We start from the raw sequence: 26,145 nt of genomic DNA on the forward strand, positions 1-26,145 counted from the left end.
GCATTGTCTAATTTATCTGATGCAAGGGAAGCAGGTTATTATACTTCATTTTACAGAAGAGGAAAGAGGCTCAAAATGACTAAATGATTTGCCCAAGGTCACATGGCTAATAAAGCAATCAAAGGGGGGACTCTAGCCCAGGATTTCTGCTACCCCTGAGATTTCCCTCAAAATCTCATCACGTTGCTCATCAGGGGCCCTTCTCTCAGGAAGTTCCTACTGAACACCCAGACCCATCTCTGCAAGGAGGCACTCTCCTGGTTTTGCCCATTTTAAATTCCGGAAGCCTGACTAGAATCACCAGGGAGGGCGCACTCCATTCAGGTATCAATCCTACACAAGCAACCCCCAGAGCAAGCGCTTCAGCTTGGAAGTTTATGAACATAACAGGATAGCTTGCTGAGAACAGCAGAACCCACACTCTGGGATGAAAACCATGTACAATGTTCGACACACATGCATTTACAATGATCTGTAAATGTCATGTAACAGATCCTGATACTAGCCTCCATAGCTTCTCCCTAAAGGACTGGGTGGTACCCTTTCACAGAGATGGCTGAAGAAACAAATTCTGGGTAGATCCTATCTGAAGCCTCTTTGGTGAGTCCTGCGCAATTTGCACTGGAATGTCCATGTCTAGCTTCAGGACGCTTACTCCTGCTCATGGGCACTGCTTTGCCAGGGCTTAGTAACCAGAAACAACAGCGCACAGCATTATTCAGTGATAAGGAATAGAAACAACTCATTCCTCAGGTCGTAGGTTTTAGTATGTGGCTATATAAGGCAAGTTTAAAAAAAAAAAATAGCATTCTGATGAGACATCATGCAAAGCCAGAAAAGCCAGGCCACCAGCCTTCAGGGAACAGGTGGCCTCAGGAGAGGCTGGCCCGGAGTGTGGGAAAGGCCCGTCTCCTCCTAAGTGCCACAGAGCAGCACACAAGGAGGATGAAGCAGTCTCACATGGACCCCTCGAGTAAGCAGTGTGGGAGCCTCAGAGCTCTCTCTCCCATGGTGATAGCAAGGCCATCCCTTCAGTGACATCACGGCAGAAGCCAGATACGGACTGTGCCTTACAAGGAGATATATATTTTATAAATATATATTATATATATAAATATATATATTTCCTGGGATTTGCTTTTAGATGCTTCAGCAAAGACCCTGTGATACGAATGTGTGCGAGCTCTCCACCTGCACCCCAGGGACGGGTAGTTAACTTCATCTGAAGGACCCCAACTGGAGATAAAATTCCAGGGGTGGCGAATTTGCAGGGAAACACTAATGAAAGGCCCACACTTGGAGAAGCCACAAAGGCACTTGGGCTGTTTATTTCCCAAACCACTACAGAGGCTTGCTTAGCACTGTGGATATTAGAAATTACTCTTCATTGGTGAAATGAGTAGTTTTCAAGATGTATGGATTAGCTAGAAATTCTGCCCCAGAATGAACAGGGTAAAAGGAATTAGGGAGCCAAACTGCCTACCTCTTTGGAATGGCCCTGAAAGTGACTGTTGGAGAATTCTGTTACCCGTGCAAGCAGAAAGTTAGCTGAATCTCGCTGTTAAAATACTCTCCCACCTGTTCTAAATGAACATCCACGCAAGTGCCACCGAAGCACCTAAAAGGACAGGCCCCTGGGACTTCCTCAAGCTCACTGACGCAGGATGACTGTTTTGTTGCCAGCAGGTGTTGAGAAGAGACCTGGACGGCTCCCTAATTTCAAATTATTAGAGGCTGCTGACAGATACATCAAAAAAGAACTCAATAATTGTGAATGATCAATGATCGAGTCAATTTGACTTGGGAACTTTTATATGACAACTTTAAGTCTCCTCAGACATAATCAGGGCAGTTCTCAAACATGCTGAGTACTAACATTATGTGGCCTCATGTCCACTCGAAAGCAGAGATGGCCTGGGGAAACGTGGGGTTACCTTGACGGTCCTAAGCTGGACCCTCACACTGCCATGCCCAGTATATGTGTAGAGTTCATGACACCAGGATTTCTGAGCTCAGGTAAATAACTGTTTTGGAAAAATCAACTGTAAAGCACTTTGTTTTAATCTTTATTTTCTCCCTCATTATAAAAACAACATGTGCTTACTCTACGTCTTACATTATAGAAAACTGGAAAACTGAAAACTTCCCCAGAACCCCACCCTCAGAAATGATTACTACTCTTTTTGGTAAATATTCTGCCAGGTTTTTTTGGCATATAGTAGTAAATAAACAGGGTCAAGTGGAATTCTACCGCCACTAGAATACGTGCTATTCTGCTCTCGTGTAAGGTTTTGAATAGTTCTGACAAATAACTCAACTGACCAGTTTCTCCACAGAGCTGTACGCATTAGTTTTCAGAGGAGATTCAACCACACAGTGGGTGGGAAAACTTCTAAGATTTTCTTACCACTCAATATTAAATATTGTTCGAAGGTGAAATAAAGTTTTAAAAAAATAAGAATAACGAATTTGGTACTGAGGAGAAAACCGTTCAGAAAATTATGGCGGTTTATCAAAATAAAAACTACTAAATTTCACTTCCAGGAAGTATCACGACTTTAAAATTGGAATTTAGGAAACAATCATCTTTTTACCATCAAATACAGCTGGAAAAGTAATTCTACAATTCTTCTCATTTGATCAGTTGATCAGTTCAAGAGAATGTAAAGTACATGACCATTTTGAATTCTTTCAGTTCTAAGTGAAGTAAGTTATAACAAGAATTGCTACATATGAAACAACTGTCCATCAGCGAAGGACTCCAGAACGGGAGACTTGGAACAGATTTCAGCTTTTGCAGGTGGTAAAGGGCAATTTTGATTCAACCTCCCAAAGCTTTGTTTGCAATGCTGTCAAAACATCTTCCATCTATTGAATTGAAATAAGAATATAAAAAAAAATACATGATTAAAATCATACATGGTTAAATACGATTAAAATATTCATCATTAATACAATTTCTGAATATGTTATGCATTACACACAGATAGTAAGTATTTAACAGAATTCCATTTAAATAAGACATAAGTTTATTAACAGTAGTTCTCAACCTCCAATCTGTAGCTTTTTTATACATTCATCACTACCTTGCCTATCTGTGAGAGGATGTTAACATTCAAAAACAAGGCTATTTTTACCATGAAATAATGATTTAAGAAGATATATTTCTATTTTAATAGTTTTAGAATATATACTACTTTGATTTTAGTATGAAATGTCTTCTTTATTATTTTTTTGATATAGCTTTAGCTTAATTTGTAGTTTGGCTCCCCCCAAAATCAACTTTACTAACAACTGAAATAAATAAGTAAGAATAAAATAAAATAAGCACTCTCTTCCCATGAAAGTGCTAAGGTCAAAACAGAAAACACATTAAGGATTATTCGCGGAGGAGCACTTGATCACTGACTGGAAGTTGTTCATACAAAGATACAAAAAGTGCAGAACAAGATTACCTGCTTCAGAGATTTTTCTATTTCAACTCGGCTTTCAAGATTAAAAAGCTCTTTATCTTCTGACACAATTTGCTTTTCAGAGGACCCTAAAACATAACTGAAGTATAATAACAGTACAGAGTTAAAACATGAAAAGGGAGTAAATATAAAATTTACATGAATAATATTAAGGGAATTCCCTGGTGGTCCAATGGTTAGGGCTCTGCGCTTCCACTGTAGGGGACACAGGTTCGATCCCTGGTCGGGGAACTATGATCCCACATGCAGTGCAGCGCAGCCATAAGTAAGTAAGTAAATAAATAAATACAAAAAATAATGATATTAAAACTTGAATATGTATATCAAACTATATATTAGTACCAAGTAAACACATAAAACAACTACTTTTGTTAATAGCAACCTACATAGGAAGCTGAACTACATGAAATCATGTTTTTCTCCATAACAGCTTTGTCCGAGAGCCCTACATATTTCCCAATATTATAAGTATTTTGTTATTGGAAATCAACTTGCTCTGTAGTAAGTTGGGTGGCAAAACATTACCACTCATGGTTCAAAATTCTATTTTAAAGTTTTAAAAGATCCTGAAGAAGCCACTGCTTTATATCACTTTTTTTTTTTTTAATGTAACTTCTCAGGAACGTGTGCATTTTCAAGTTTGACTTTTAGTATATAATTTGTGTAGTCAACTCTTGATTACCTAGATTTGGGCAACATCAACAGTTATCCTGTAACTTATGTTTTGCTCCACTCTCTGGGGTGATGAGATGCTGTGGTTTAGAAAATACAAAGAACAGAAAAATTGGCCTGGTAATGGAAGGAAAAGAGGCCCAGCTTTGGTAACAAATAAATCTAAACAGTAGGGAAGGAGGTGCTGGTATTTCTCAAAGAAAGAAACTTGACTCTTTTGCGTTTCTTTAGTAGAAGTCTTTCCTTACATGTTAACGACTTCAATATGTCCCTTCTTTTGTCAAATAAGAACAGTCTTCTCTTGGAAACCCAAGATTAAATTGATTAAATTTCTGAAAAATGACATGGGAGGTAAAATTGCAGAAGGCAATTAACATCCTGTTTAGAAAAGAAAAATGAGATGGGGGAAAAAATTAAACGGTATTGAGTAATTTATAACACTGTAAATAAACATTACAGAGGGCATCCACTTCTAAAACAAACCAGGTTCCTCGTCATTAAAATTCTGCCCCAAGAGGTATTCAATTGCTCGGGAAAAAACAGCTTGAATACTATGCCCCTCTATGGAGAAATCTTCCACACATTTTCTTTTATACAGATATGCATCACTTTTAAAGTTTTGTACCAACCGTACTGAAGAGTTCACGTTGTTTATACCTGTACTCTCCCCCACATAATTCTCACAAATCTTAGTAGAGTTCTCATGGAGATTAAGGGAGCAGTTGTTTGGGCCTGGGTCTTCTATTTAAAACCAAAACAGATCGGATCCCTCTCTAGGCAGGCCTGCCTGCTTTACGTCAATGAGCAGTGCTTGCTATGCTATTCTCTTGTGTAAGGAATATAAAAAGTTTGCAGATTTTATCATTTTGACCTAAACCTGTCTAGTTTCAAAGAAGGTGGCAAAACTGCAGTCATCAAAGAATAATTAAATGAAAAATTATAAGAAGAAAAATACTGTTTTAAATTCTTTAAAGAGAAACGAAATACCTAGAGTAATGAAAGTGTAGGCATTTTTTTTTTTTCTTCTTAAATTGTTCTTCTTTCCTGATACTTAAGGTTTCCTAGGCATCTTTAAAATCTTAAGGGTTACATCTTTTCCAGGATAAGTGAAAATACACTGGGGTCAACTGATTGTTTCCTGTTTTAAAAAGGCTAGTGAATTAGAGGGCCATTAAGATATCTGTCATCAGACCCTAATTCACCTGGTCTCCTCACGCTTTTTAGAAGTCTTGAAAAATGAAGGTACTTCCTTGCATCTCTCAAAACAAGCAGACAATTATCTACCACCCTCAAGGAAATAGTTGGACTTTGTATTTCTACTTTTCCAGAACACCAAAGGGACTTCTTTCCTGACCATTTCTGTCCTATTTTTTTATGATATTCTAGGAGACTAAAAACTAGAGGGAAAAATAAAATGGACAAAATATATTGATCCACACAATGGCTTTTAAAAAAAATCCTATTAAACTAAATTCGATTGTTAAGAAAAACAACGTATTTTTACTCTGAAAAATGTTCTCAGTGTTTTCTCCTACAATTTAGAATGACAGATTTTTCCAATAGCAAATAAATCGGGTCCAAACAAAAAAATCACTAGCAGGGCTTCCCTGGTGGTGCAGTGGTTGAGAGTCCGCCTGCCAATGCAGGGGACACGGGTTCGTGCCCCGGTCCGGGAAGATCCCACATGCCGCGGAGCAGCTGGGCCCGTGAGCCATGGCCGCTGAGCCTGCGCGTCCGGAGCCTGTGCTCCGCAACGGGAGAGGCCACGACAGTGAGAGGTCCGCGTACCGCAAAAAAAAAAAAAAAAAAAAAAAAAAAATCACTAGCTTTATTGTCAGAAGTTACTTAAAAATATATTTTAACCAGTGTTGATTTAGTTTTGATGTTTTCATACCAATTTCTCTGGAAGCAAGTTTCTGAGAGTTCATTTATGAGCTATTCATTTATACATCAAACTTACCTTTCAATGGCTTCGACACTGAGACAGAACAAGTCCCTCTTGTAGTCTAGATTCTTGGGTGTGCACCTGTATACGTAGCCGAGGTTGAGTGAACATCCTGCGCAGTACAAAGTCTCCAGGATGCTGCAACAAGAAATGCCACTGCTTTAGCAACTGGTTATAACAAAAATCCCACTGTTGAGATCCATAAACACCTAAACATTTAAGTTGCTAAAGTATGTTACTCTGACCCTACTAAGTCATATGTACAGAAGAAGGAAAAAAATGATAGTAAGATGCTTACATCAGAAATGTAGACAGTCGCCTCCAGGCGGCACTGCCTTAGGTATCCAGTGACAAAGGGAATGTACAAAAGTGACAAGAACAGGTAGTGTTTTCCTAGAATGCAAATGCAAATTTCCTAGAATGCAAATGCCTCAATTCAGTATTAAGAAAAATTAACTAAAATTTTGAAATAAGACAAAAAGATTCTACATGTCCTTGTAATGTTATATTGTCCACCAAGGATCATTAGCATTCTGGGGAAGGGATAGGCAAATTTTTTTCTGTAATGATCCAGAGAACAAATATTTTAGGCTCTCAGGCCAGATGGTGTCTGCTGCAACTACCTGCCTCTACCACTGTTAGCACAGAAGCCGCCACAGATAACACATAACTGATCTGTGTCCCAATAACAATGTATTTACAAAAACAGGCGCTTGGGACTTCCCTGGCAGTCCAGTGGTTGAGACTTCGCCTTCCAGTGCAGGGGGTGCGGGTTTGATCCCTGGTGGGGGAACTAAGATCCCACATGCCTCGGGGCCAGAAAACCAAAACATAAAACACAAGCAATATTGTAACAAATTCAATAAAGACTTTAAAAATGGTCCACGTCAAAAAAAAAAATCTTAAAAATAAAAACAAACAAACTGGTGCTTGGCCCATGGGCCATAGTTTGGCATAAAGGATGGGTTCAGGTGATACAAGTAAATAGGACTTAGAAACACTGGTTCAGAGCAAGAGTCAATTCCCTTTTCAATTCTCTAACAATCCTGATTATATATAAAGAGAAGAAAGTCTCAGTCTGCTGCTAGAATGTCTTTAACCTGCATCTCACAGTTGCAAATCTTTTAACAGTAGGAGAACAGACCTCAGGCTCAGAACCAGCCAGGCAATACTATCTCAGCTAGAATTTAATAACATGTGTTTTCAGTGTAATTACCTTCACAGTTACTTTCCAGTTACAGCAAATGACACATTTATGGCAGTAATATAAAGATTCCTTTTTAAATAAATTTAAATAAAAATTAGGAGTCAGTTTAATGAAAAACATTAAGTACATGATAGCACAGCTGTTACACGGATATGGCAAAAATGGTAAAGCTGACGTCAAAATGACCAGAGCTGGGAAGTAGAGTACACTCTGCAGGAAACAAAGACAAATAACAAAGCATCATCCTCGCCCTTACTAATCAGTCCTGCATCCTGAGTGAAGCTGGAACCTCCTCAGGCCTTGCTTTCTTCATCTACAAAATGAGAAGTGATCTAAGGCTGGGTTCTCCAAATTTTAACCACCAGCATGCCAACAGTACAATTTTTGTTATATCCACATACTACCTGTCCTATTATGAATTTAATTCTCCTTAAATAGTCATTTTTTAAATTAAAATACACTTCATTTGAATGGGACACTCTAACGTTACTAAAATTAAAAGCCAACATTTAAAATAAAAATATACATGATCATTAATTTCTGTTCAACTGCCTGTGTCCCACGTATTCATATACAACAGTATGACACGTTTCGGGCAACAATACTAGAAGGCAGAGCTTCCCATTCAGTTTGCTGAGGACGCCACTTGCAGCAGATGCGTGGCAGGTATAGCAAGATTCTGACCACTTCAACCATTGGAGTGGCAGCACAGGGCCTGCGAGTGCTGGAGGCCCCATGCTGCTGTTTCTGCAGCCCTGTCTGTTTACCTCAATAGGCCGTATACGTGTGTATGCATGACCTTAGCATTTCTCTGGGCGCCATGGCATGAAAAAGGTAGGGAGCGTTCACCTAAAGCATCCTTTGGCTTGGAGAGTCCATGATACAGATATTTTCCTTTTCTATTTTTATTTTCGATTTTCTTCACGACAAGCGCAAACACCCAAAAAGGGAGTGTCAGAATGTGCCCTGAGAGGTTTAGAAACGCTTCCATCTCATGTCTAAAGGAGACCACCAGCACTCAAGAATTGGTATATTAGAATGACTGATTTTATACTGATTACCATGAAAAAAGTTTTATCCCAAATCTTACTGCTGATGGTCTCCTTAAAGACTTTTATTTGAAAAATAAACATTTTCGCTAATGTACATATTCACATAGATATAGCCTTACTCACCAACCATTTTCATTTTTACGTTTGGATAGTATCTGTTCCTTATCCACAGAAACATTACAGGAAACACCTAGAAAGAAGAAAGTAACAATAATTTCTTAATGCCGTTTGTTACAATACACACGCAGACATTGAGAGAACTTCTAATTCAACTTTTATTTTAGAACCCAGAAGGCCAGAAAAAAAAAAGGCTCAAAAGTCCCACACACGGGGTAGTTTAAGACTAAATGTACAGGGTCTTCTGGAAAAAGAGCAGAATAAGAGTTATTTCCTTCCGTTCCCAGAAAACTCTGAAATTAACAAAGTGAATAAAAGTAGGAAGAAAAAAATTCAACTGACGGTAAACTTTGGGACAATTAGAACCTCAAATCACGGACTATCAAGAATATCCGCCAGACACAGTAAAACTGGGATCAACCCAAGGAAGAGGCTAAAAGCCTGTGCGTACATCTCCAGATCTCACACGCAGAGCTCGTTTCTCTAGAAGTAACTGAGAGGGTCCTCAGGAGCTCAGCCCAAAACTTTTAGACCACAACCTGGACAGGGGTCACAGCTGAACCCTAGAAGCAGCAGGAAACATTCCCGTTTCCCAAGTTCAGAACACACTAAAGGCGGGGGAATCGGGAGCAGAGGGACATGAAGAAAGGACATCAGACCTACAATGGCCAGAACAGACTCTCGATTTCACCTCCTCTACAGTCTACCTTAACTCAGTAAATTCCACTTCCATCTACCCATCGCTCAAATCAGAAACCGGTATCACCCGATTCACTGTCTCCTTATACTTCTCCCTGCAGAGACACTCCACAGATAAACCTGTCAATTCTACCTCACGACCCTCACTCCAGCCCCCAAACCACCTCCACCTCCTCTGGCTGGACGGCTGCACTAGCTCCTCACTGACCTGCCCACTTCCATGCTGCTTCTTCTCTTCAGTGCATCCTCCAAAGAAAAGACTGGGTCATATCACTCTCCTGCTTAAACAACAACTCATGCACTAGAATAGATTCTCATTCCATAGAACAGCCTACAAGGCCCTAAATTTTCTGGCCCCTTCCTTCCTCCCTAAATCTTATCTTTAATCTACCATTCGGTCTCGCTAGCCTCAAGGCCCTTGCACTAGCTGCTCCCTGTGCCTGGAAAAAGCAAAGAGCATGACACCAGAACTGACCATGCAGCCAAGTTGACATTCCTGTATAAAGACAACAGAAAGACATTCTCAAGCGCTCAAACTTGAAGTTTTCTTGGGGATGGGAAAACCACTGGTGAAGATTAATCAAATAAACAACACAGGAATGAGAAAGCTATTAATAAGCCTTCTCATTATTAATAAGAGTCCTGGACTTGAGAAATAAGTTCATAGAAACATTGTATTAAAGCTAAAGGACAATGCTATGGCTACCGAACAGTATGTAAATGTTATAAACCTTGACAAAGTAAAAACAATTAAACTAACTCCAATTGGAACGGGGAGGGGAATGGAAATTAATCCAACGTTCATTTTCTAATCTTTCACTGGGAGGAAGGGGGGAGGGTGTTAAATCAATTTGTCTAAAGCTGATAAAAAAGGATATTTATATATACTTTTTAAATTTTAAAAACTACTGGTATAGACAAACTAAATAACAGAATAGTGTTTTCATAGATAAAACAAAAGCGCCCACGTGATAAAGGAGAGAAAAGACGTAAAAACAGAAAGGATGGTAAAGATTTAGCACCAAACATATCAATATTATTTCTTAAAAATAACATAAATGTCAATGACATTTATGTCAATGACATAAACTCACCTACTAAAAGGAAGAGCTTCTCCTACTGCATCAGAATCAACCCAAATACATACATGTTGCTCTAATGGTGGCAACACTGGGAAAAAACCCAGATCTCTGTCAACAGGGGCAGACTGGGAGGATGAATGGCATCTCCATTAAAGATATCACTTACGTGGCGCTTCCTATGTCTTCTGAGCACATGACACACATCAACTCACTTAATCCTCCTAATCACCCCATTAAGTATTATCCCCATTTTTACAGAGGAGAAAACTGAGGCACAGAGAGACTAAGTAGCTTGCCCAAAAAGACACAGCTAGTAAGTGGCAGGCCAGGATTCAAACCCATGCAGTTGAGGGCCATGATCTATACTGCCTCTCAGCAGGGGTACAACAAGAAGCTATTAAAAACGTGAAGTATATCTATATGCACTAATATGGAAAAATACTCAGAATATATGTGCAGAATAAAAAAGTAAGGATGCTTAACAGTATAAATAATATAATCTCAAGTATGTTTTGAAAAATTTACATCTTTAGGGAATTCCAAAAAATTTACATATTTAAACATGCTCATACATGCACGGAGAGTATCTGGAAGTATAAATGAGAATAAAGCATGTTGAACTCTGGGGACATGAGAGTGTCAGCATTGGGGGATAAATCCTTTTGCATTGATTTTAATAGCTGCAAAGGGTTAATCTCAATGAATTGTATGGGAAATGTATGTTCTTAGGCTTTTGTTTAACAACTGAAAGGGACTATCGTTAATTGCATCCTTAAGGAAAAGAGGTTCCAAAAAGTTTCAGGTTAACAGGTGGACACTGCTGTCCTCCTTTCTTCCCAATATATCCCAGGAAGGAAAACATTCCACAAATGCCAACGAATCGGTGGTGAATTTCTGCCATAAAATATTTACAGAATTCAAATAGAGCATAAATTTCATCTTGAAAACCACAAGTCCAAAAAGAACATACATTTTTACACCAACTCAGAAAAAATATGTGAACCACTCCCCTATACAAATACTATGAAAACAACAAAACCAGGAAACGTTGGGGAAACATAAAGGTTTCAAAAGATACTGGCTCTACCAGTTACCTGTATGTTTACTACATCCTCCTTCCTCTCCAATTTTGATAGGATTGTTGGTGCTTTTATTGCAAGTCTCCTTTAATTTTTTTGATACCATTATGTTCTGTCAACTCTACGGTTGTTAACACTTCAGACGGTAAAGGTGTCCGCTGATACAACTATGAAGACTTGAGAAATCAACCCTGACATCCCCCGAAGGAAGCACGCAGCTGAAAAGCTTAATGTCCTAAACCATTAACAATACTATTTACCGATTAACAGCCCGCTAATTTCTATGAGGAGTAACACAGAATATCTACACCCTAAATGCTTACAACCTAGTTGGTCATTTTTTTCTAAGTAATGCTCACGACGACACTGATTCATCCACTGCTCTTCCGGGACGGGGGAACCTCAGAAAAGAACCTGTCACTCGTGAGTCCAAGGTGCAGGGATGACTCTCCTCCTCCCCTTTTTCTGGGACAGCTCACCGTCTCAGATTTTTCTGCTTTTAAAGACCCTGGGAGGGTCTTCCGTGGTGGCGCAGCGGTTAAGAATCTGCCTGCCAATGCAGGGGACTCGGGTTCGAGTCCTTGTCCGGGAAGATCCCACATGCCGCGGAGCAACTAAGCCTGTGTGCCACAACTACTGAGCCTGCGCTCTGGAGCCCGCGAGCCACAACTACTGAACCCATATGCCACAACTACTGAAGACCGCGCGCCTAGAGCCCGTGCTCCGCAACGAGAAGCCCCTGCAATGAGTAGCCCCCGCTCGCCCCAACTATAGAAAGCCCACGTGCAGCAACGAAAAACCCAACGCGGCCAAAAATAAATAAATTTATTAAAAATAAATAAATATAAATAAAGACCCTGGGAGGCCCCGAAACACCTCCGCCTCCTCCGGGGCCGCCCAGGTGCGGCACACCCGGGAAGAAGGCGGTCCTAAGTCCTAAGCCCCCCGCCCGAACTGACAGCGCAGCAGGATGCAGTTGGTGTCTTCCTGGCTCGTCACCCAGCTCAGCGAGTCGCCCAGTGGCCGCCGGCAACCAGAGCACAGAAACACCAGCGGCCTGTCCTCCTCCTCCGCCGGCTCCGCAGTCTCCTCGCGCCGCGTCCTTTCCGTGCTGGCCACCGACGCGTCCCCGCTCACGCAGCTCCACATGCTCGCCCACTTCTGCAGCAGCTGGTGGCGGCTCGAGTCTTCTGAGAGCCGCTTGCCTAAGAGCGAGGAGTTGCTCCACTTGCCCTTGTCGCCACACGCACAGCTAGTAGAGGAGCATGTTTTGCAACAAGCCTGAGACCAAGGACCCGCCATTAGCTACAAATTGCCTGCGCCGCGGAGGGTCACGGGAAAAACGCCGTTGCGCGTGCGCGAGGCGGGGCGAGGCGGCGCAGGGGGAGGGGGGAGGGGCGGCAGGCAGCCTGGGAGCGCGCTTGCTCGCGGTGGAGCGGTGCCTGGCGGGGGAGTCACTGCGCCTGCGTCGCGCTTTCCAGCCTTAGGAAATTGAGGCTGCCCGAGATCCGCTCGCTAGGCTGCCTGGGGAGAGAGTGCTGCCTCTTACATAGGAGGGGAAGCGTCTTTGAAAAAGTTAGTCCCACCGAACTACATTACCAGCCCCTCACGGAGACCTTGGCAATGGTTACGAAAGAGAATATGCCGCCTATACACCACTCAGAGATAGAGGAGTTGGGGCGCAGTCCTGCTTTCTCCGGCCTCCTCCCTCTATGTTTCTGTGGCTACAGCCCCTCAAATTTAGCGTGCCTGAGAGTCACCTGGGAGCTGGATGGGACACAGATTTCTGAGCCCCACTGTGGACTGAAAAAACAATGCACGACTTAAAAGTTGAGAATTATGTTTTATGTGGTGGACTCGCTGAGGACTTCAGCCCAGGAGGCAGCCTGTCAGATAGTTGGGAGGGACTGCTCCAAAGAGGTAAGGAAGGAGCCAGGATACACAGGAGATTTTGGAAAAACAAATCAACAACAACAAAAACAGGTAGTTGGAACATCAGATGATGTTGTCTTTTTAAATTTATTTATTTATTTATTATTTATTTTGGCTCTGCCGGGTCTTAGTTGCGGCACGCGGCACATGGGATCTTTAGTTGTGGCCTGAGACTGACCTTCATGGTTGTGGCTTTAGTTGTGGCATACGGACACTTAAGTTGCAGCATGCGAACACTTAGTTGCGGCATGCATGTGGGATCTGGTTCCCTGACCAGGGATCAAACCCGGGCCCCCTGCACTGGGAGCGTGGAGTCTTACACACTGGACCACGAGGGAAGTCCCAAATGATCACTGTTAATTAAAGAAAACCAGACATCTGCAGTCAATGCATTTAGCGCTTTTTTGTATATGGGAAGACGCAAGAATCTGGGCTCATTGAAATCAGGGCTGCCACAGTGGCTGATGGCTCGATAGCCAAAACATCCTTTGTTTACTCATGTGGCAGGCACCATTCTTCGTCCACACCCCCTTCACAGATTCTCCATCAATAGGTCAGGATGGGCCCGAGAATTTGCTTAACAGGCTCCTGGGTGATGCAGATGCTGTCAGTCGGGGCACCTCCACTTTTGGTTGCCACTGCTTTAGTTTGTCTGCCTAACTTCCTTGAGGTGGAGAAAGCAAGTGTTGTTGGGGAGCCACCCTGTCACATGTTCCTTTTATGCATTGTTATTGCTCTAACGAGACCCCGGAAAGGGCCCCAGATCACTCAGGCTAGCACTGCAAGGACAAGCTGGAAAGGTGGGTGTGGGCAGCAGTGGTGTCACTGGAAAGCATGGAAGTGCCTCTGCTGTCTGGATCTGCGAGCCCCTCGCCCCTTGCACCAAGTGAGCATTCCTTCTGTCTGGTAAGGACAGCCTTCCTCAGCTGCCCCAGAAAGCCGGCCTCTGACTTTAAAGCACCACAGGTTAGGACAGGAAAGGATGGTGGGAAATGGACCGGCTGCATCATGGACAACCTGGCGGCATATCTGGGAAGAAAGGAACCCCCAAGGTCCTACGTCTGTTCTTAGAATCCTTTGGGTGTGTCCTAAGTCACTGCCCACTTTGCTTGGTCTGGTAAACTATCTACCAAAAAATTTGCTTCCAACTTTAGTGCCTCTGGCCACCAGCAACAAGCAAAAACTTTGGAGTCAAAAGCCTTGGGTTGACCTAACCCTTCAGGAGGTATAACCGTGTAGGAAACCGGAAAGGCTACTTGCCTTCCCTGAGTCTAATTTTTCATGGTTTACGTGGGTCAGTACTGCAGTGGGGTTGTTATGGGGATCGTGATATAATATGCATGAAAATACTTTATCTCTAGCAAACTGTGCCCATGTTCATTAGTCTCCAAGTGGGAGAAGATTCTTCAGATATTTTAGGCTTTTATTTCACCTGTGGAATTGCCTTCCCTCCTCTGCTTCTTTTGTGGAGGCAAGCCTGACCTCGCAGGACTGCTGTTTTCAAGCACAATATCTCTGGTACAAGTAAATGGGTAATAACCTTGGAATTCAAGGGATAATCTCTTTGCCTCAGACTTTGGGTTCCTACTGGCAACATTAAATACTGTGGGATATCCCAGTAAGGAAGGAATGCAGAGCAGGGCTGCCTGACGACTTTCAGCGGTCCTAGGAACTCGTGCCTTGCTGGGCCCATTCCTCCATTTAAATTTTAAAAACATTGTTTTAAAATAAATCATCATCATCATAATAGTTTACAACAGTATTGCTATAAAGATACATATGCAAATATTATACTTTAAAATATTTTCTTTGACCTAAAAGTTCATTTGTTTCCTGCTGACTTCAAAATTCAAACATTTTCATGGGGCCCTAAAAATATCACAGGCCCTCAGCTTTGTGTCTAATGGAAAAGTCGTCCCCGAGGCAAAATAAACGCCTTTTAAAGTCATGAGTATGTTTGTATTACGAATATAAAATATTTAGATACCCACAAAATCACGTTTTATGTAGGGACAAAAAGAGATGCTTGGGTACGATGACCTTGGACTGGGTGGGTGTAATTTTTTTTTTTTTTTTGTGCGGTATGCGGGCCTCTCACTGCTGTGGCCTCTCCCGTTGCGGAGCACAGGCTCCGGACGCGCAGGGTCAGCGGCCATGGCTCACGGGCCCAGCCGCTCCACGGTATGTGGGATCCTCGCGGACCGGGGCACGAACCCATGTCCCCTGCATCGGCAGGCGGACTCTCAACCACTGCGCCACCAGGGAAGCCCTACCACCCTTCTTCTTAATTACACAACTAGGAGATGTGGATAAGGCTGAGTCTAAGCCCCATCACCACCACGACCATCACCACCAATTCCAAGAATGGGTCCCCAGAGGTTTAACCCAATGGGGAGAACCCACGTCTCTCCCACAGTTACTGAGCAGGGATGGCTCCTACCCCAGGCTTAAGCCAGTTGGCACACGGTGCTCCCCTGGCTTTAGGAATTGACTCGGGATAAGAACTTGACCCACGTTGTCAAATTTTATCCAGTCAGAGTAAGTCTCAAGACTCTTGTTTAGTGGTTGAGGGAAGAGATATCCTCTTTGTTCGCTGGAAGCACATACCCATGTTGTATGGCAACCACCTTGTAAACACAGATGGGCGGAACTGAGAGAATTACAGAGAAATGGAGCACATGATGGCTGGACTTCTTCAATTATGTGAACCAATAAATTCTCTTTATTGTGGAAGCCAGTCTGAACTGTTTTGTATCTTTTTACTAGTAATTAAGAGCATGTGTAACCGTCTCTTACAGCCTGTTAAAATTGAGGTTTCGACTGAGAGTCCAAGAGGAGGTAAAGATGACTTACCAGAATGTGTGAGACCCATTGCTTCGCCCACCCCACGCCCTGGAGGAATGTTCAGAGCGGATATTGGAGAGCTAATTCACTCCTGCCCTTAAACCTCCTCCCACATTTGGGGAATATTAGAGACTGGAGTAAGTGGTGACAGGGATGACTTCCTGAGCGTTTCTTTGGAGACTGGCTGGGTTGTAAGCTCCAGTCCTCTTCCCCAGTAGACAGGGTGAAGGGTATCTGCCCACTTGCTTCAGTCTGGCTGAGAGGAGACTTCAATGAACGATTCCCAGAGCCTGTGTGTCCCCAGATGTTTGCAGACACAGTGGCCCGCAGGAGAATTCGGCTGTTGAGTTGTTTTGGGGGCGTGGGGGGGCACACAACAAAGGTGAGCCAGATAGGGACTTCCCTGATGGCACAGTGGTTAGGAATCCGCCTGCCAATGCAGAGGACACGGGTTCAAGCCCTGGTCCGGGAAGATCCCACATGCCGCGGAGCAACTAAGCCCGTGCGCCACAACTACTGAGACTGCGCTCTAGAGCCCACAAGCCACAGCTACTGAGCCTGCGTGCCACAACTACTGAGCCCGCGCGCCTAGAGCCCGTGCTCCGCAACAAGAGAAGCCTCCGCACTGAGAAGCCTGCGCACTGCAGCAAAGAGTAGTGCCCGCTCGCCACAACTAGAGAAAGCCTGCGTGCAGCAACGAAGACCCAACGCGGCCAAAAATAAATTAATTAAATTAATTAAACATTAAACAAAAAAAGGGTGAGCCAGATAGATTGTCAACTAGATACGAATTTTGCTGGTGGGAAGGTCACCTAGAATTTTAAGTTCTGCCCAAGAAGATGACCTGGAAGGATGAAGATTCTCCAACAGGGAGCATTCACGTGTGAAAGGGCCCCTGGAGAACCAGGGGGGCAGCAGCCCAAGGGGAGACTCCCCGCTCATGGGTGTGCAGCTGGGGGGTGGGGTACAGGGAGTTTCTGAGGGACCAGGAGAGAGAGCTGGTTCTAATCATGCCAGGCCTGAGGGTGCAAAACCAGGTTATGACAGAACCAGTTCAAGGGAAACTGCCCTGTCCCCTTTGTCCCCCAATTCAGTCTAGGAATGGGATCAGCAGGGGCCAGATGAGGGGTAAAAAGGAGCAGAGCCAGCCACGTGCCCTTCCCCCACGAGAGGCAGGAGCCCACTTGCACATCCTACCTGGGGGAGGGGGGTGATTCTTATGCTGGAGTCAGGATTGCAGTGTTGATTAATATCTTGGACTGAATGCTGTCATTTCATCACTGAGATTCTGTTTGCAGCTAAAGTGGCTGCAGAATTGTTTACTCCCTAAGTGGGAGGGTGGGGGAGTACTCAAATTCCCACAACTTGGGGAGGGTTGCTTTACAAAGTGTCAAATAACAAAGGTGGAGACTGCGTGGCAGGAGAAGACCTCAGGGATAGAAGGAACCTCGGTTAATAGCATTGGAACTGACACCACCCCTCCCTCAACCCACAGGTATGCAGGGAGGGAAACAGAGTTAGGAAGAGCAGACCACCTTGAGAGGCTCACCCTTCCATCAAGGGAGGCAGCCAGCTGGGCTGACCTCCCAGGGAGGGAGACTGGAAATGAAATTCCTTGACCATGTTCTCATCCCTCCCTCCAGTTTCCTGCTGGAGCTCCCCATTGCCCAAATCCAACTGGAACCCAGAGGGCACGAAGCATATTGATGTGATCCGTACACATCAAGGTAGAGAGTGGATCTGGAGGGGCAACTGGAAGGAAACCCACACACAGCCCACCTTTGCTCAGGAGCACGGGAAATCCATCCTCGCCAAATAAGTTCTTAGGGCATAATAGGAAGCAAAATTCAAAATAAGGTCTGTCTTGAAACTATCCTTCAGTCCATCTTTTTTTTTTTTAATTAATTAATTTATTTATTTATACTGCATTTTTGCTGCGTTGTGTCTTCGTTGCTCCACACGGGCTTTCTCTCTTTGCTGCGAGCGGGGGCTACTCTTTGTTGTGGTGTGTGTGGGCTCCTCATTGCGGTGGCTTCTGTTGTTGCAGAGCATGGGCTCTAGGTGCGCAGGCTCAGTAGTTGTGGCTCACGGGCTCTAGAGCGCAGGCTCAGTAACTGTGGTGCACAGGCTTAGTTGCTCTGCAACATGTGGGATCTTCCCAGACCAGGGCTCAAACCCATGCCCCCTGCATTGGCAGGCAGATTCTTAACCAATGTGCCACCAGGGAAGTCCCTATCCTTCAGTCCATCTTGCCCAACATAACAGTTACTTGGACTATCTGATTCAACCCTCATTTCTGGCTGGGTTTAAAAGACTTGGTGTAATTAACAGTCAAATGCTAGTCTAATTTAATATCTATGGCTAGCATTAGAGAAAGAGAAAGCGGTGAAGCAAGAAACTATAACTGGGGTAGAGAAGGAGGAACAGGAAAAGTGGGAGAAGAAATGCATGAGACCTTGACAGTTTTGATGGAAAAAATTTGACTTTTTAAAAGTGCTCTGGCAATGGGGAAAATCAGAAATTAATGGCGTCTGATTACGATCAGGGACTAGATGTTAATTGCATGCACTTCCTTACACTTACACATAGAATGACAATGAGGTGTGTATTGTGAGATGATCACAGAAAAAAGAAAAAGAAGAATGACAAAGAGGTGTGATTACAGGTCATCCGAGTCAGCCGCTAGCCCCGTTAGTATTTAGGGAACTGGCTGCAGCTGCATTTGAAGAGTGTTTGGTCCAGCTCTTACCAGTAGAGAGGTGTCTGGGAGCCAACTTGTACTGCCCTCCCCGACTAGCTGGCACGAAGAGAAAGCCATGCCACATAGTCAGCCCCCAGGGACCTTCTGCCACAATCAGAGCCTCCTTAGGGCGATCAAATACACTGTGGGAAAAGGGTGGTTAGATATTTATATCTGTGTTCCAGGGGTGAAACAATAACTACAGGAATATGCTTCACCTTCTGAAAAATTCTCAGAGGCAGGATGTTCTTTAAATAGTTCTGTTTCCCTCTCCTAGTTAATGTGTGGAATCACGATTTTCCGGTCTTTAACAGAGATATTTAATTCTCATGCAAGTTAAAAAGGAATAAGGAGAAGAACTTGTGACTTTTCGGCAAAATCATGTGTTTGAGCTGGAAAAGAATCACAGAGATACTTCATCCTCATGAAGTATCCACAAATAGAAGAGTGAGATCTGGTTTGTCTCAGAAGTCATGGGTCTGGCTGGTGGAAGAGAACGGTAGACACCCAGGCTGTTAGATGTCCAGCGCTCTTCCCCTTTCTCGGGAAAACTGTTTCCCCTTCCCCTCCAACAGCATGGTTGTGGTAGGGCTTCCCATCTTGAGGGTCTTACCCGACTCCTGCCCCATCCCAGAGGTGGGCTCTCACCGGTCTCAGCCACCACCTTCCTGGCCACAGAGATTGGCTCTCGGTGAGCAGGTGTGAGAGCTAGAGCCTGTCCAAGTCCATCCCTGGAACTTTTCTTGTCAAAGCTTGGAGGGAGAGTCCTCTGCTCACCCTTTCCTCTTGACTCATGATCCCAGAACTGTCATCAGCCATGTCCCCAGCTAGGTGGAACAGCCTGGCATGACACTGACCGTCAGAGAGAAGCAAGGTGTGAGGTGGAGATCAAGAGTAACAGCAGTATCCCGGTTCCCACCACACTCCCCCCCAGTTCTGCAGGCACCCCTCACAAAGTGTTCCCGTTAAAACCCACTGGTGTTTAAGCTAGTTAGAATCAGGTTTCTGTTGCTTACTACCAAGAGTTGTGACTAATACACAGATTCCAGTCTAGAACCTCAGTCTCTTGACCCTAAATACAGCGGTCATACCACTACACCAAATCGTTGAAATTCAACACCATACATTTGATAATGCCTTGTAGTTTTCAAAATATAGTCCCTCAAGGGGGCTAACTCTGGAGAATTACAATATCAGGTAAGGGAAGAATATATTTCCAGTATCAAATTCTTAAGTCAGTCCCTGCTTTCTTTCCAAGCACCCCTTTGTTTCCCCCTAGTGCTTTTCATCTTTTTTTGTGTATAACCAGAGGAAGGTCTCAATTAGGGAATAGTTTATAACACCCATACCAAACACCTAAACTCAACACGGACTGATCCAAAAGTAAAGATTGTAACTCCTGGATCGGGAATAATACTAGAGAGACCTTAAGTATCAAAAATATAAATTATGTATCTCTAAAGAGATTTGAGGCAATGTTGCATCCATGGTAGAAGGACTGGAAGATAACATTGAAGAAAATTCACAGAAAATATAGTAAAATAACTAAGAAATATAAAAAGTGGGGAAAAAAGATGAGAGGCATAAGCTATCAGTCCAAGAGGTCCAACATCTGACTAACAGGTTGTTCAAACAGACAGGAAAGACAAAATAAAGGAGAACAAATAATCAAAGGAATAATACAATATAATTTCTCAGAGCTAAAAGATATCACTCTTCAGATAGAAAGGATATACCAACTGCCCAGCACAAAGAATGAAATCATCTCACACCCGGACTTAGCATTGTAAAATACCAGAACTCCAACCTTCAGAAAAGATTCCAAAGTTTCACAGAAAAAAGAGGTGCAAGAATCAGAATGGTGTTAGACTTCTCATCAGCAACTCAATTTCAGAAGCTAGAAAGTTCAAAGTTCAGAGGTCAAATAATATTTACATGGGAATTACCCACTTGAATCATGATCCATGTACTGTTGACATTTTCAGACATAACTGGACTTCAAAAATATTTCTTAAACATATCCTTTCTTATTCAAAAACGTGTTGCAACAAGAAATGTGAGAGCAAGGTCGCAGTTAAAGAAAAGCAAATATTTAACATGTGAAGGGATTCTCCACCACCCTGATTTTTAAACTACACTGAAAACCAACAGCTCACCTATCAGTTTGATAAAATCCGCAAGTTTGACAACATAATCCGTTGCCCAGACTATTGTCCGGGAAAACAGGTAGTTTCCTACCTGATGAGAATGCAAGATATTATAACTTCTACAGAAAGGAATTGTCAACGTCTAACACAATTACATATGTATGTATCCCTTGACACAGAATTCTCACTTTCGGGAATCGATTCCAAAAATGCAATGACAAAAATATGATAAAAACATGAACCCAAGGTATCACAGCACTATCTGCAATAACAAAGACTGAAAACAACCCAAACAGCCACTAGCTGGAAACTGGATGGGTAAGTTGTCATATAGCTACACAAGGGCAGCATTATGTATCTGTAAAAAAGAAAAAGTATCTCTACGTGCCACGGAGAGATAAATTAAGTGAAAAAAAAGCAAGATAAAAAAAATGTAGTTTGCTACTGCACATCTAAAAAGGGAGAAAGGGAAAGAATGAATATATATATATACGTATTTATTTATTTATTTTTAATTGAAGGATAAACCAAAAACAGTTTTTTCTAAAGTGCTTACTTGGGTGGAAAGTAAAAGGAAGAGAGAAGAATAGAAGCTAGAGCTCTGTAGATACACCTTATTTTGTATATTTGATTTTGGAATCAGGTAAAAATTTTATAAATATTACATAATTATAAAACAAAATAAAAATTTTAAAGTGATCTCTAAATATTGCAATATTTAATATATTTAGTGGTAGCATAACTTCATACAGAAGAACAATTTCAAGTGACTAAAACATGAAGTTGACTATACATATCTTGTAGGAGATACTCCAAGAACAGCAGCAACAGCAAAAAAAAACCCTGCCCCGGGCTTCCCTGGTGGCGCAGTGGTTGAGAGTCCGCCTGCCGATGCAGGGGACGCAGATTCGTGCCACGGTCCAGGAAGATCCCACATGCCGCAGAGTGGCTGGGCGCGTGAGCCATGGCCGCTGAGCCTGCGCGTCCGGAGCCTGTGCTCCGCAACGGGAGAGGCCACGTCAGTGAGAGGCCCGCGTACCACAAAAAAAAAAAAAAAAAAATACAACCCTGCCCCAATCCCCGAAAAGAGATCTAAAACTGTTTTCAGTAATCATGTTGTTGATATTAATATTATTATTCTGAGATTGTATGTGTATTGTATATTGAGTAATTATAATTATTTAGGGGAATAGGATTTTAAATTTTGGAAAAAAGAGATGCAGCTAAGAAAGTTAAAGTTAATTAAACCTCCACGGTGATGATTTTGAATTTAAAAGTATCAGTATGAGAGAAAAGAAAATAATTAAAAACAGGAAAACAAGCACAACAAACAAACAAAATATAAGTATGAACTCATGATATTTTTACCTTAAAAAATAAATGTTTCCTAGCTCTGTACATTGACTCGGCCTGAGCACTGTAACCAGTTCAGTAGCAATAAGCACCCTTAGCACCCAGATTATGATAGCTAAATATTTCCTACTGAAAGAAACCAGGAGTCCTTGCAGAAATGGCTGAATCCATAATCTGGGGTAAGAAATGAGCCTGGAACATCTTGTCATTCCAGAAAGCAAAGAAGCTATAAAAACCAAAACAAAGCAAACTACTAATGTAACCAACATGAAGAGGCTCTCACTGTCCAAATACTGTATGAGGTAATTTGTGCATCAGTAAAGATAATAGCTGTAATGGATTGGAACACACACATTTAATTGCACGAGTTCACAGTGATTCAGAATAAAAACGAAAACAAACAAACAAACAAAACCTCTCACTGTTCACTGCTAGAAGATGCTAGAAAATCCAACTATTATTTTGAAAACTGGCAAAATGAAAAAAAAGGAAAGAAGGAAACAAACAAGTAAATCAAGTATTTGTCCCACCTTGATATGAACTGTACCTCGAGTAACCAAATAGTTCATAAAGGAAGGGTTTCTTTGTTTGTTTTCTTTTTTGTTGTTGTTTCGTTTTGTTTTGTTCTTTTCAGAAGGATGGTAGCTAATACGTGAAGAAGGAATAAAGAAATCACCATTTTTACAATGCTTAATGCGTTAAAGGATCTCGCTGGCTGATCACATCACACAAAAAGACACAACTGGACACTGTGTCTCCTGAGTGTAGGACACCACACCACATATGAGGTATTCTTGCCAAAAAAAAAAAAAAATTGAACGTAAATCTGATCCAGCCTCCAGATCTAACTTCACTTTCCAGGAAATACAGGGAATGGGGAACATGACTAAACCCACATGGGATCCAACTGGCAAACTCTTCAGGGCAAATAACTCATTTCCTCAACAAATAAATTCCAAATTAAATTTGAAAAAGTAGGAGGGAGAGGAAGCCTACAAATTTAGCAAGAGACTTCAGAGTCATTTCAACCAATTGCAACACATGCAACTTATTTGCTCCTGATTTGAACAAATTAACTATAAAGAAATTATGAGACAAACTGGGAAAATCTTAACATTGACTAGATATTTGATGCAATTAACTACTATTCATTCTTAGTGGGATAACAGTATTATGGTTTTACTTTAAAAAAATCCTTCTTCAGAGATACATACTAAAATATTTACAGATGAAATGATGTATTTAGGATTTGCTACACAATAGTCCAGAATCAGGGGAGTGGATGGAGCTACAGATGAAACTAAATTACCCACGACTTGATGGTTGTTGAAGTTGAGTGACGGTTCCACGGAGTTTTACAATACTATTCTTGCTGCTTTTGCAAAAGTTTGAAATTGTCTATGATAAAAATTTATTTCTTCAAAAAAGTCATGCAAAGTTTGTATTTACTCTGTTATATATCTATGCTTGTTTCAATATTAAAATGTAACTTTTTACCAGAAATCTTTGACAGCAATGGATACCCCAGAGAGAAGTGCTGTGTTTACCTTAAGAATGTGTATACCCACAACATGACATTCTCTGCCCCACGTGGCAGGCTGAATAATAGCCCCCCAAAACGTCCACACCTAATGCCTGGAACCGTGTGAATACTACTCTTTATGGCAAAAGGGACTTTGCAGATGTGACTGAATTAAGGATTTTGAGATGGAGAGATCACCCTGGATTGTCTGGGTGGACGCAATGTCATATGCATCTTCATAAGTAGGAAAAGAGAGATTTGACCACATAAGAAGAAGGTGATGTGACAAAGGAATCAAGAGGAAAAAATGTACGGCGGGAACACAAGCTGAGGAATGAGAACAGCCTCCAGAAGCTGAAAAAAGCAAGGAAACAGATTTCTCCAGAAAGGCCACCAGAAGGAACCAGTCTTGGCAACAGCTTGATTTTAGCCCCAGAACTCATTTTGAATTTCTGACTCCCAGGACTGTAAGATAATAAATCTGTGTTGTTTTCAGCCACCATGTCTGTGCTAATCTGTCATGGCAGCCGTAGGACATGAATACACCCAGTTTGCAAGTCCAAGGTGTCCTGGGCAGAGCTTGCAGGCTGCCCTACCTGCCTGTATCCCAGAAAATGGGGCTCCCAACACCTGAGTAGTGTATTGTGAGAATCGCAGAAAACACGGAACACAGTGGCCAGCTTAGGTCATTGTCCAGTAAATGTTTGTTCCCTCCTTTCTTCTCTTCCTTTACCTTCTCCCCTGTACTCGATCTGTAATCACAAGATAGCTAACAAGCATGCGCATTTCCTGTAAGAGAAAACATTGAAGGAAAAACAACTTTACCTTCAAGTTTGGGGTTATAAATTAAAGTGAGAAGAAAAACAATACCAAATGTCAAGGTCTTCGAGGTATTTGTTAATATAAACATGTCATTGTTATCTCGGAGAGCTGACCTTGATGGGAGTATTAGTTCCTACTTATGTCAAAGGGGAAAAAAAATTTTTTTAATCTGTTTTTCTACCAGGGCACTTTCATGGGTGTTTAAAAGTCAAGATTATTACCGGACCAATAAATTCATTTTTAACAATCTGAAGTGTGAATTCCAGTAATATACAGATGTGATTCCTTTAGACAGAGGAAATTGACTTAAGTGGGGTTTTTTTGTTGTTGTTGCTGTTGTTTTGAAATGGTCCTTTTACAGACAATTTATTTTATTTACAGGTCAGGTAAAATTTACGTACAGTGAAAAAGCATATATTATATCTTAAGTGCACAATTCAATGTTTTGAAAAATGCATATGCTCATGTAACACATCTGTGTCAACAGAAAACAATTCTATCACACCCAGAAAGTTCCTTTGTGCCTCTTCCCAACCTCTCCCCAACTGCCATCCCCAGAAGCAACTAAAAAAATTTTTGGCATAGTTTTGCCCTTTTTTAGCATTTCACATATATGAAATATACTGGTTTTATTCGCATTTCCCTGATAGCTAATTCTATTAAGCACTTTTTAATGTGCTTATTGGCTATTCGCATATCTTTGTGCAATTCAAGTCTATTGCCAATTTTTTAATTGGGTTTTTTTTTATTATTGAGTTATATATTCTGTATATAAATTCTTTATCAGATATATAACTTGTAAATGTTTTCTTCCAGTATGTGGCTTGCCTATTCATTTTCTGAATGGTCTTTTTTTTTTTTTTTTTTTTTTTGGCGGTATGCGGGCCTCTCCCGTTGCGGAGCACAGGCTCCGGACGCGCAGGCCCAGCGGCCATGGCTCACGGGCCCAGCCGCTCCGCGGCATGTGGGATCCTCCCGAACCGGGGCACGAACCCGTGTCCCCTGCATCGGCAGGCGGACTCTCAAGCACTGCGTCACCAGGGAAGCCCTGAATGGTCTTTTTTGATAAGTAGAATTTTTAAATTTTGGCAAAATACAGTTTATCACTATGCCAATTTCTAGTTTTAAAAAAGCTACTGAGATTATGATTGGGATTGCATTGAATATATAAATCAATTTGGGGTCCATTGACATCTTAACAACACCAATGGGTATGGTTTCCCCCGTAAGCATGGTTTCTGTCTCTAAGTTTTAGGTCTTATTTAATTTCTCTCAGCAATATTTTGCAGTTTTCAGCCTTGCCCATCTTCTGTTAATTTTATTCCTATGTAGTTATAGGGCTTATTTTTACATAACAGCAGACATTTTTAATAGTATCAGAAAGCATAAATTATACTTGAAAAGATGTATATTCTGCAACTGGAGGGTATAGTGTTCTATACAAACAATAAGGTCTAGA

At 42.1% G+C, this 26,145-nt stretch overlaps 1 protein-coding gene across 1 annotated transcript; it reads right to left on the minus strand.

The window, feature by feature from the left end:
- Positions 1–1,790: 1,790 nt before the first annotated feature.
- MIS18A (MIS18 kinetochore protein A) lies at positions 1,791–12,651 on the minus strand. Its single transcript, XM_067739338.1, has 5 exons — positions 12,286–12,651; positions 8,473–8,539; positions 6,106–6,228; positions 3,456–3,552; positions 1,791–2,868 (listed from the first exon to the last, which is right to left on the minus strand). Exons 1-5 carry the CDS (start codon positions 12,626–12,628, stop codon positions 2,788–2,790), a joined length of 711 nt encoding a protein of 236 aa, XP_067595439.1. The 5' UTR covers positions 12,629–12,651; the 3' UTR covers positions 1,791–2,787.
- Between the last annotated feature and the right edge of the window lie 13,494 nt (positions 12,652–26,145).

Source organism: Pseudorca crassidens, chromosome 5, assembly GCF_039906515.1.
Source record: "Pseudorca crassidens isolate mPseCra1 chromosome 5, mPseCra1.hap1, whole genome shotgun sequence".
Taxonomy (NCBI): domain Eukaryota; kingdom Metazoa; phylum Chordata; class Mammalia; order Artiodactyla; family Delphinidae; genus Pseudorca; species Pseudorca crassidens.